Source organism: Castor canadensis, chromosome 13, assembly GCF_047511655.1.
Source record: "Castor canadensis chromosome 13, mCasCan1.hap1v2, whole genome shotgun sequence".
NCBI lineage: Eukaryota > Metazoa > Chordata > Mammalia > Rodentia > Castoridae > Castor > Castor canadensis.
Window position 1 is genome coordinate 39651140 of NC_133398.1, and position 12194 is coordinate 39663333.

The 12194-nt window shown below is 44.9% G+C and overlaps 1 protein-coding gene across 1 annotated transcript in view; it reads left to right on the plus strand.

The window, feature by feature from the left end:
* The window catches only part of B4galt1 (beta-1,4-galactosyltransferase 1), a 52299-nt gene that overhangs the window by 17260 nt on the left and 22845 nt on the right, over window positions 1-12194 (plus strand). Inside the window, exon 2 of the mRNA XM_020156175.2 lies at window positions 10452-10687. Coding sequence (XP_020011764.2) covers window positions 10452-10687 — 236 coding nt within the window. The remainder of the gene's footprint in view (window positions 1-10451; window positions 10688-12194) is intronic.

Genomic DNA, 12194 nt, shown 5'->3' on the forward strand with positions numbered 1-12194 from the left:
ATTAAGTAGCAATTTCAGCCCTGGTCTATGACTGCTTCCCACCATGCTGCTTCCCTTGGAAATTGCACTTGGTTTCAGCATTTCTTTTAATAGGTGGGCCAAGGAGGTGCAGAGCAAAACATACTCCCCAGCATCCTTACTTGTCCTTGATGGATGGGACTCTGGAGGGATTTGAAGTACATGTGGCTTTTGAGTTCTCAAGTGGCAGGCCCTGGGCTACCTGCTAATGACCAGCTCCAGGCAGAGAGGAGGGCCCAGAGGAGGCAGGGGTCCATCTTAGCCTGAAGGTGAAGGTAAAACACTAGATGGCTATGCAGATCTCATCTTTTCTGAAAAGCCCTCTCCTCTCTCCTGGACCTGCTGTAGAGCTGATCTTTCTTGTGCTAATGTGGGGTTTCTAAGATCTTTTTCCTGCAGGGTACAGTTTCTTACACAGACTCCAACTAGTGTGAAGACGAATCTGCCTTAAAATTCCTCCTGAGATTTTAATTCCCCCAACAGCCAAACACTGGGAAGCTTATTAACTGGGCTGTAAAAGACCAGGCTGTGGTTCTTGATTCCAGTGTCCAGCATCTCAGTGGCTTCACTAATGGTGGAAACCATCTCCTTGGGTTACCCCAGGAAAAAAGTGAACTCCACCTTCATTTTTGGAGTCTCCTAGAAGTTTCCCTACACTCTCCTTGCTCCTACTCCCCTGTTGAATTCCAAAGTCATAAACACAAATTATACTTAAGGGTTCAGTTCAGCAATGACAAATAAGATTCACTTTTATGCCACCTCACTCAGTTGGCTTCCTGGATCCTGAGATTGAGAAGATTCTGAGACAGTTTCCTCACAGGCACAGTGTAGTGACAGTAGAGCCATGTGTGCTGCAATTTGCTATTCACCATGCATACTCATCAATGAACACCAGAACCCTAAAGAGGTTTTAAAGAAAAGGTAAGGACATCTTCTTTGCAAATCTGAGATTATTTTTGAGGAGTTCTGTCAGCCTCTTCGGCTTTCAGTTTCCTTCATGGGAGGCAACCCTGGGGTCTCCTCTAGCACTAGTCTGCCATGATTCTTTGGTTTGAGGTAAATCCTGATCCTTCAAGGTGATGGCATCTGATCATGACTTTGCATCCTTAGATTTAGGCCTTGGTACCTTTTGTGATAGCATCTTGGACTGAACGGGCAGCTGAGGCTTTTCTGGTGATCTCACAGCCTACATCAGACTTTGAGCTTTGAGCTTATTCTCTCAAGGAATGAGTGCCATTGGCTGAAGGGCCTGCTTGTTGTGGAAGTCTGAGGCTTAGATGAGGAAATACAACATTCTCATTAGGAGGTTAGACCATCCACTGCCACAGACTCTCAAATTATAGGCCTATAGCCTGAAGAAAACTTATTTTAAAATGGAGGATTGGGATGTGCCTATAGCTGATGAATCAGGTGGTATACCTGGAAACAAAAGGCATTGTTAGAACCCAGAAATGAGTGGGCTTGTTCCCACCTTGGTTGTAGATGTGTAATTAGGACAAAAACCTTGGATTATAAGACATCCGAGACAAGATGGCTTCCTGCTCTGTTAGCTCAGCTTTGTAACTCTGAGCTGAGCAAGTGCTGTGTGTGCTGATCCTACTCTGCCAGGAACCATCCAATGCATACAGAGGGATGGGACATGACCCCTGCCCTCAGGAGATGGCTAATGGAGGAGGGGAACAGGTATACTGTGGTCACCACTGCAGGCTCTAGGGCAGGCCTGAAAAGTTGGTTAAGGCTTATGGAGTAGGGACTGATCAGCCCCAGGGGCTTGGAGAAAGTTTGGAAGAGAAAATGACATTTAGTTTGAACTTTGGATCATTACTTTTATAAAAGTTTTTGAAGTGGCTTATAAGAACAGATACTCTAAAAGAAATCAACATAAATAAATTAAAATTAGAAAAAGAATAAGTGGTACTTAGAAAGTTAAAACTGAGGAAGAGTTAAAATGTAGATATTCAGTCGGTGCTGTTTCTCACACCTGTAATCCTAGCTACTCAGAAGGCAGAGATCAGGAGGATCACCGTTCAAAGCCAGCCCGGCAACTAGTTTGTGAGACTCTATCACAAAAAGACCCATCACAAAAAAGGGCTGATGGGGAGTGGCTCAGGGTGAAGGCCCTGAGTTTAAGCCCCAGTACTGCCCAAAAAAAGGAGATATTGATCCCAACACAGTTATTACATCTGACCCTTTGCAAAAGTCCAAAATGAAACATGTTCTGTTACATGATACACATCGTCAGAAAGGGGAAATACACAATAGTTCTGCGGTGTTTAAGTTGCCTTTCTTCCTTCCTTTGTTCCTTCCTTGCTTTCCTCCTTTCTGGTACCAGGAATCAAACCTCAGGCCTTGACATGCTGAGCATATCCTTACCACTGAGCTACACCTTTAGCCCCAAGTTGTTTTTCTTGATATTTCATTTAAAGAGCCTTGCTGGCACGGAAGGGAGGTGGTGGTTAATGAATAAACCTGTAAATCAATAATTTCTCAAAAAATATTCCCGGGGCTTGCATTAAAATGACCTAAAGTACTGGGGGTGGGGTGTGTAGCTCAGTGGTAGAGCACATACTTAGCATGCATGAGATTCTGGGTTCAATCTTTAGCATAAATAAATAAATTAATTAAAAATAACCTAGAGTGCTTATGCAGCTTCCTGAACCCCAGCCCCAGGCTAATCAGAATCTCTGGTGAGTAGAACTCAGGAAACTGCAGTTTCACACACGTCCCCATATGATTCTTCTTGCACGCCACAGTTTGAGAACCATTGCGGGAGATGAAAGCCTCACCGGCACTTTGAAAGCACACTAGAGTGCTTGGCCTGAAGATTGGGTAGGACTTTAATGAGATAGATAGCAAGGCATGAGAAATGGCAGTCCCACTGAGGCTGGTGGTTCACAGCTGGTGAGGCTACTTTCAGGTCATATTTTGACGATTACAAAATGGGGCAGTTCAGGCACACAGTAGGTCTGCCTGGAGTGCAGAGGTGGATGGAAGAACAACTGGCCCCACCATGATAGAGCTTCCCATTTGGCCACTTGGCCTTGCTCTGTAGATCTCCCTTGGCAGACTCATTTATTTTTTGAGCAAATGTTTTGTTTTTTTCTATGTCTCCAAATGTAGGGTTCTCAGACCACAGAAGTGTTCTATTTCCTGTTGAAAAAGTGGTTCTTTCCCCAGGGCTTAAGGGGGGCATGAGTGGTGAATTGGCAGAAAGAATAGTGGGTGTTAAACTTACATTTTGTGTGTGTGCCCAATACTTATTATATCAGCAATAGGAATAGATAATTGTTCTCGATAACCAAGTTCTATGATTTGAAATCTTTATTTTGGAAGATACTTCCTTACTGGGACTAGAGCTAAAGGGAGGTCACCTTTCCTATCCTTGGGTTATAGTTTCAATTATTTATAGTTCAATTTAAAAGACACACCCAAAAGTATAGTAAAATACCACAAACATCTGACTTAAGAAGTACGCATTTCTGAAACCTTTGAAACCTTTATGAGTTAGATTTTAAAACTCAGAAATGTTGACATGGGAATTGAGAAGTCCCTTTTGGGATGTTTGAAGGTCTATCATCAAACTTTCCTGCAGTTTATTGAAACTCTGTGTTGGTTGTGGCAACGGCACAGAGGCAGGGAGAATAGGTCTGCCCAGCTAAGATTTTTGTTGTACTCTGTGTCCATGGCAGCCAACGGAGCTCATTGGCAAGTGGACATAAATGTTCATAATGAATCCTCCCCAAGAGGAGCTGAGGAGCCCAGTTGAGGCAGCTGCTTCTCTGCAAAACTTTCGTTGACTTTCTTCTCTGGTCCCAAGGTTGGTTTCCTTTCTTTTATGCCAGTTCAGCTTGTTCTTACCTTACCACTGTCACATATACCAACATTGTCTGCTTTGCTGGTCTCCCTGCTCCATGAAAGGCAAAGACCTCTTCTTTTTTTTTTTTTTTTTTAGTTTTCATTTTATTCGTATGTACATACAATGTTTGAGTCATTTCTCCCGCCTTCCCTCTCCCCCCTCCCTTACCCCCCCCACTCCCTCCCTTACTCCCCCTTACCCCTTGCTACCTGGAAGAAACTATTTTGCCCTTATCTCTAATTTTGTTGAAGAGAGAGTATAAGCAATAATAGGAAGGACCAAGGGTTTTTACTAGTTGAGATAAGGATAGCTATACAGGTAGTTGACTCGCATTGATTTCCTGTGCATGTGTGTTACCTTCTAAGTTAATTCTTCTTGAACTAACCTTTTCTCTAGCTCCTGGTCCCCTTCTCCTATTGGCCTCAGTTGCTTTAAAGTATCTGCTTTAGTTTCTCTGCGTTGAGGACAATAAATGCTATCTAGTTTTTTAGGTCAAAGACCTCTTCTTTTTTTTTTTTTTCCTTTTTTTATTTTTATTATTCATATGTGCATACAAGGCTTGGGTCATTTCTGCCCCCTGCCCCCACCCCCTCCCTTACCACCCACCAAAGACCTCTTCTTAACCCAGTCCCCACTCTGTGTGCCTGGCACCACCTGGCACATGGTCAAATACTAATAGTGTGCATGTTTGAGTGGATATGGTGCTGTGAGTTCTTAAGATAAGTGGATAAAGAGTAAGAACCAACCTTGTAGTCTGGGAAGACTTCTGATAGAAGTGATATGTGAAGCAACTGTTGGATTCAGTAATAATCACAGTCCTTAAACACTTTTAGCTTGTTTACTTCCCCAAAGGGTTGAAGAGAGGGTTTGGGAAGAGCCCTGTGCATGGATGGTGTTTCTCATTTCTATTCAAAGACCCACAGGATACTCATACCATGAGTTCACAGGACCACTACCAGTGAATCTTTTCCAGGGAATTTGATTCAGCTCAGTTCAGCTTGTAGTGCTCACCTACCCTTTGGAATCAGTATTGGCTGAAATGGGTCATCCACATAAGCCTGTGGAACAGAACTGCAATGGAGCAGATATTTTGAAGAGGACTGTGTAATGTGTCAGATCTGAGACCTGACCCCAAAACACATTCCAGCATCCCAGCTTTTAGATCCACAGTGTTCTGGGCACTGCTCAGAACTACCGTCCACTGCCAAGTCAAGTTCTATATGTTCCCCAATGTTTCCCAAATGTTGGAATTTCTTGCCCAGGAAATTTTCAGAAGAAATGTAGAGGCCTGACCTATGGGTGTCAAGAAAGGATTTTTTTAAATTAAAAAAAATTTTTTGTGGTACTGAGGTTTGAACTCAGGGCCTTCACCTTGAGCCACTCTACTATCCTTATTTTTGTGATGAGTTTTTTTGAGATAAGAGTCTTATGAACTATTTGCCCAGGCTGGATTTGAACTGCAATCCTCCTGATCTCTGCTTCCTGAGTAGCTAGGATTATAGGCATGAGCCACCAGTGCCTGGTTTGGAAGGATTTAAAAAAAAAATTTTTTTTAAATCAATCCAATATGAAAATCTAAGACAATCATAAGCAAAGGACACTTTAACATTTAAAAAGTAAGAAGCACTTGATCTTAAGAAAGGGCTTTCCTATACACTGATTATATTAGCTTGATGAAACCACCTACATGGTCTTTAATCATTTCTTCTCAGTCTGGCAAAGCATTGCCATGACCCAGCCAAGGATTGGGTCCTAAACCACTCACTAACCAATCAGTTAGAAAGCAGTGAACTAGATGTTCCAGCCTGTTTCGCTGAGGCTAGAGGATTGAACTAGTGGCTCAGCCAGCATGAAAGCAAAGCAGGAGCCCATGCAGGGGTTGGCTTAGATTAGCACGGCTTTTGATAGAGGGGCACGTGTATGTTTGGGTTTGCTGTCCTGGGCAAGGGAGTTGTGGAGTTTGTCTGAGTTGAGCTCACACATTGAAGTTATTGAGCGTCTTACATGCAAGGCCATGACCTAGACTCCCAGCTGAGAGGCACACGTGGCGGAGCTTGAGCTGGGGGAGTCGAGGACAGCTCACATCTGCTCATCTGCTTATGTAACCCTGCTTCCTAGCTCCTAGAGCCAAGAAAACACACAAGGCATCCCAGCAAGGCTGAGGGCCTGTGGTCGCACACACCATGCGCCACACAGCAAGGGCACCTTGGCCCAGCTTGAGGATTGGCACATAGCTCTCAGCTCTGTGCTTCCTCCTGTTGCCACTCCCTGTGGCCCCAGGCAGTGGCGCTGAGACCTAGTATTGGGGCTGCGCGACTCTGAACTGTGTTGATAGTTGCCCTCTTAGAGTCTGAACTCTGGGTTTTCTTAGTGGGACTAAGCTAGGTGTGTGCTGGAGGTTAGCCCCTGCAGCTTGGCAGGAGGTGTGCAGGGCATTCACTGGACCCTAGAAGGCATTCAACTGCAGATCTGGTGCTGCTGTGTGCTCTTCAGTCTCCGAAATGTGAGCTGCAGGATTCCCAAAGTTGTGGAGGTGTCAGTGAGAGAAGGTGGGGAAAGAATTGCCGGATTGGGCAAGGAGGGTGAATTGGGGGTCAGGCGCTCCTCTCATGTTGGAGGCATGATGGGGGTTGTGAGAGAAGTGTAGAGCAGAACAGGAAATTGAGAAGAGCTGCTAATGATAAAACTGCACAGAGCCATTGGAGGAAGAAGTTTCTTGACCAGCTGTGAACCAGGGCAGTTTTCATTCAGGTTCTGCTACATGTTCCACAGGGAGCTCCTGGGAGGCTGGAACTGTCTTGTCCCTCCTCCTTACCTCCTTCAACCCACACATCACAGGGAGAGTTTGTATGTTTGTATATATTTTAGAATAAAGACTCTGGTTTCATAATTGGTATGCTCCCATGGGTTGTCAGCATGCTGTTGGCACTGTGTGTGTGTGTGTGTGTGTGTGTGTGTGTGTGAGAGAGAGAGAGAGAGAGAGAGAGAGAGAGAGAGAGAGAGAGAGAGAGAGAGAGAGAGAGGGAGAGAGAGAGAGAGAGAGAAAGAGAGAGAGACTGACTGACTGACTGACTTAGTTTAGGGAGAGAGGAGAGGAAATGGAATATGGACCACCCAGGTTTTTATCAATGGGCTTAAATAAGAGTTCACTTGGGGCATGCTAGCCATGTCCTATTTATTGACTGTGTGGTCAGAAGAAAATGTGGGATGGAGACAGAGGGGAACTGTCATTGTTTAAAGCAGAGACCTGAGTTCAAAATGGGAGAATGTCTAAGAACAGTGAGAAGTCAACAAAGATGGACATCAAGGAAAGAGGTGAAGAAAGCAAGGTAGGAGGAGATGTGGGTGAGTGTGATGGTCTCCCCTACAGGGCATTCTTTTCTTCCTGTCTGCATGGTTATTCATGCCCTTTTGGGTGCAGAGAAAGTGAGAGCAAGGATTCTCAGATTTTGGTTCAGGTCCCCGTTTTCCTTCTAGTAGAATGAGTATCTGAGCATGCTAGATCTTTGTGAGACTTTAGAGTTCATCTAATTCAATTCCTGCAATTTACAAGTAGGGAACACAGTATCCTGAGGGTGGATGGAACTTGTCCAAGGATCATCCAGCAAGTCACTGGTAGAGCTGTAGCAGAGCTCAGGCATCTCTTCCCTTGTCTGAGGCTTTTTACCTCAGTAAAAGCAACACTAGAAGCAACACTAGGACATTTTCCAGTGTGCAGGTGTCTGCTTCGGGAAGTCTATGTGGGCCATGTGTGAATTCCTGTCATCTGGGTTAAGGTTTCAGAAGGTATGCGTGGCAGTCCAGATGCTTCTTGGGTTCCCGAAAATGGGGTTATGTTTAGCAGTGTCTTCAGAATCAAAGGTGGGGTGGGTTGCAGATGTAGGGCTCTCCAAAGTGAGAAGGGCTCAGTGATGGGTCTTTTTTTGTGTGTTTTTCACAAGTTCATTGTGCCACAGGGTCTCTCAAAGGTCTGTTCCAGGGTTGGGATGTTGAGCAGCCTAAGCCTGATGGACCTTATAGGGAAGGGCGGAAGTGAAGGGAATCCCCGAGGACCCTCCTTGCCCTAAAGCCCTAAGGTTTGTGAAGATGAGCCACCCTGCTCCCTTCTGCTTAACTTGCCCAGGAAAAAATCACCTGGTTTCCTTATTAATTATCCACTTAGGTGCCTCCCAAGATCTGCTGAGTTGGACTGTCCAAGGTAGGGACCTGAGATTCCATGTTTGTACCAGTTGCCTCAGTAGATTCTGATGATAGGATTGGGAAAAACTGGTTCAGGGTGACCATTGACTTAGTCCTGGAGCATTGTACCTGCTCACTTGAGGGCATCCTTGAAGGTGGGAACTGGATTAGGTGGGAACTGGATTAGGGGCATTCTTACGAGGGACAGATCTGCAAGGTCCCTGACCTCCAAGAAGGGAGGTCATTGTCAGGAAGGAAGCAGAGTGTCTGGAGTTTTGAGGATCCCCTTTCCTTTCTTAGGGAGTCTGCTGTCTGAACCCTGTGGTCACAAAGAGTCAAAGGGTACAGCTCGACTGAGGCCCAACTTTCAATGGAAAAGTTTGCTGGTTCAAGGACAGAGAGAGAAAAGGGTATGTCTGGCAAAGTAGAAGGTGTGGACATCGCTTTGGTGTATAGTTGTGAAGAGTGGGCAGACAGCTAACTGGAGAACCTGGTTGCCTAGCTATGGGGTTTGGCTTTACCTTATACAAGGCCGCACAGCCTAGATCTATTGGAGGCTTTTAGCAGAAAGGTGATGTGATCACAGCTGTGTCTTAGAGGAAAGTGAAAGAATGGGAACAGGTTCTGGGATGAAAGCACTGGGTCAGTGATGATGAAAGGAAGGTGTAGGAAGGTCCTGGGGAAAGAAGAGAAAGTGACAGCTGCAGAGCCACACTTGCTGCCAGATAAAGGAGCAGGGTCAAGGCTTCCTTGTCTCAGGCTGTTCTGTTTCAAGAAGAGGAGTGCTCCCTGGTGCGGGGGGAGCCACATGTTCTTGATAAACAGAATGGATTGGGACCTGGACACTGGGTCTGGGCAGAGATGGGTGGTTCTCACCAATTTGTTTCAGGTAAACTTTGATCTGAGCTTGTGCTTATTAGCCTTCCCATCTATTCTGTTGGTCCCTTTCTTGGTTCTGGTGACTAGTTTGCTTCACAAGTAAAGCTGGTTATACTATAAGAATGGTTCCCAAAATGTGTCCCCTAACAAAATGGTTCTGTGATCAACAAGTTTGGGAAATAGATAAAGTTAACCTGTTTCTCAGCACCTTTGCTATGTATCATGCTTTTCCAGATGTAGAATTTAGTTGTGCAGGGCTCCCACCCTGACTTGACAAGAGAGTATGTTTTTCCATTTAGCATCTTGCTGGATCTCATGTCTCCTGGAACCCATTTGGAGAAAGTCCGAAGTACAGGGAGTTCTAAAAACCTAGGTTTAAGTCTTAGCTCTGTTCCTTACTCCCTATGCCTGGACCACTCCATGTGTGCCACGTGCCCTGTAACTGGATCTTGACCTTCCCCCTTATTCATAACCTGTTAGTATCTCAAAATCTATTGTCCGCATCTCATCAGTTTTCTTCTGAGCCAAGAGCTCTATTACTGACTCATTTCTCTAATCTGGATTCATGTTCTGCTTGGCCAGAAATGGAATCATCCTTCTTGATCTCCTTGGTTGCTTTATCCCCCTACTCTTCCTAGGCATTGTTTTTAAAAGCAGAACTGGGGGTTTGAAGTCAGGGCCTTGTGTTTGCTAGTCAGGTGCTCTATCCACTGAACCATGTCCCCAGCCTCTTACCAGCCCATACTAAGCTTTTCATTTTTTCTCAACTGGGGCTTGATCTCAAGGCCTCATGTTTATTAGACAGGTTCTCTACCACTTGAGCCACTCCACCAGCCCAGCATTTTTTATGCTCTTTCCAGATGTTTCTCTCCCCCACCCAACCCCAGTCTCTTTTGCTGGGGTCTCATTGCTTCCGTTCCTTCCCATCAAGTTTGGTTCACCTCTGCATCAGGTCCCTTCTACTCCCTATTACCTTCTGATTTGAAGCTGATTTCCTCCATCTACCCTGACCTCCCCACATTGATGCCACCCCCACATCCCTTTCCCCAATTAGGAAATATTCAAATACTATGTCAGTTTTTTGTTTAAGACCATACTTCTGTGGGTGGCAGAGCTAAGTCTCAACTTTAGGATTTCCAAGAAAGTGCTTCCTTATCTGTGCTCACTGATCTTTACAACAGCCTGTTGGTAAGTCCGAGTAGAAATTATTTCCATTTTACAGTGGAGCCTGAGGGGGAAGGTCCTGGGCAAGGAAGTGCTTTATAGGTTAACCTTTGGGTTTGTCCAGCACTAATGGGTTCCTGGGATGCAGGACTTTTAGTGCTGAGAGGTTTTCTGAGGTGATTGGTTACCCTAGTGCTGGACATGGTACCCAGTGCTGGACATGTGTATCCTTTCCCCAGCCATCCCTCCCCCAAGGAGGAGATGTTTCCTCTGCTTCTAGGTCCTGCTTTTCTGATGCAGTCTGGATCGGTGTGTCCTGTGACTTGTTAACTTCTTCTTTCTTCCACCTCTTTAGTTGGCCCCATGCTGATTGAGTTTAATATTCCTGTGGATCTGGAGCTTTTGGCAAAACAGAACCCAGAGGTGAAGATGGGTGGCCGTTACTCCCCCAAGGACTGCATCTCTCCTCATAAGGTGGCCATCATTATTCCATTCCGCAATCGGCAGGAGCACCTCAAGTATTGGCTGTATTACTTGCATCCAATCCTGCAGCGCCAGCAGTTGGACTATGGCATCTATGTTATCAACCAGGTGAGGTCTGGGAAGATGGAGTGAGGGGGGGAGAGTATGTGTGTGCAAATATGTGCATGATGAGTGGTAGGGGGAGGAGAGTGACTTCATGGATACATGGCATTTTACAGTGAGGAGCCAGCCCTACCACCACTACATCCTTACTTAAACATTTAGGTAAACTAAATGCCAAACAATGTGCTTGCTTATTGATGTCATCTGTTAGCCAAGAGAAATTGCTGGGATATGTTTTTGTTTTTTGCCTTCCACCAAAATTGAGAGAAAAAGACAGCCCTAATTAGCCTAAAGTAAGACACTGATTATTTCCTGTCTTCTGGTAGCTGTGTATTTTCCTTGTTACTTTTAAAAGAATGAACTACCCATTTAGAGGTCAGACTTTTAGGCAACTTCAAAATTTGTCCAGTCAGACAGCATCTTCTGGGGCACCCACAGGAGACAATGTGCTGAGTTGAGGCTGCATGCCTGGATGCCAGCCCCTGGTGAAATGTCTGGGAAAGTCTGATTCAGGGGCCATCTGAGAGTCATGTGGACTGGGCTGAATCTGGGAAAAGTTTCCCACTGCATATCTGATCCATGTGTGTGTCAGGCTTTTGCTCTGCTTAGGAAACTAGTAATAAAGACTTGTCAGCCTTCATCACCACAGTCTGGAGAATCAGACAATTCTAAGAGGCATTTTTACGGAAATAACTTGGTTTATTTTAGTCTACTTGAGGAACATTATTATTTTTCCAAGAACATAACTTTGGTCTTTCAAGTTTATCCCAAATACTTAAATTCATGCCTTTCAACTGTAACTTCTTAAGTACAGTGACATATCTGACTTACCTGTATTCTAAATTTCATTGGAAATCATTTGAAGAGACAAAGAATGTCCATTTCTACAAGGCCCAAATGAACTTATCATTTCAAGATAAACTCTGAGTCTGCTGGAGATAGAAAGATTATTGGCAGTTTACTGCTTCCATCAGAGTTGAAGGGCTTTGCATGCCTTTCCTTGGTCCACAAGGGAAGCCAGAAATAGCAGTCTGTCCATTCAGCACACTGAGGACTGCTATGGCATGCTCTGTCTGTTACTGCGGGGAGGTGCTAAAGAATTCCTAGGTCTCAGTCCCGTCTGTTCTAAAGCTTGCAACTGATTTTTGGCAAGTGGGACTTTCCCAGGCAACATCCTTTATTTTGTTGGTGCCCCTCACCATGAACAGATAAGCATGAGCAGATAGGATGCTTACTTCAACAGGCATTTGTTTAAGGAAGGCCCAGTTATCAAGACATTAAGAAACAATTGTCTGCTGGGGAGTTGGATCAAATGGTACAGTACCTACTTAGCAAGTACAGCCCTGAGTTCAAACCCCAATACTGCCAAAAAAAAAAAAAAAAGCCCCCCAGAAGAAACACTCAAAACAAAAAAACTCTTGCCTGTTGCCATTGAGCACATGTTGGTCATGGCAAGATTCAAGAGCCTGTTCGTTATTAGAGCAGTGGCAGTGAGCACCTAGATGAAGCCACT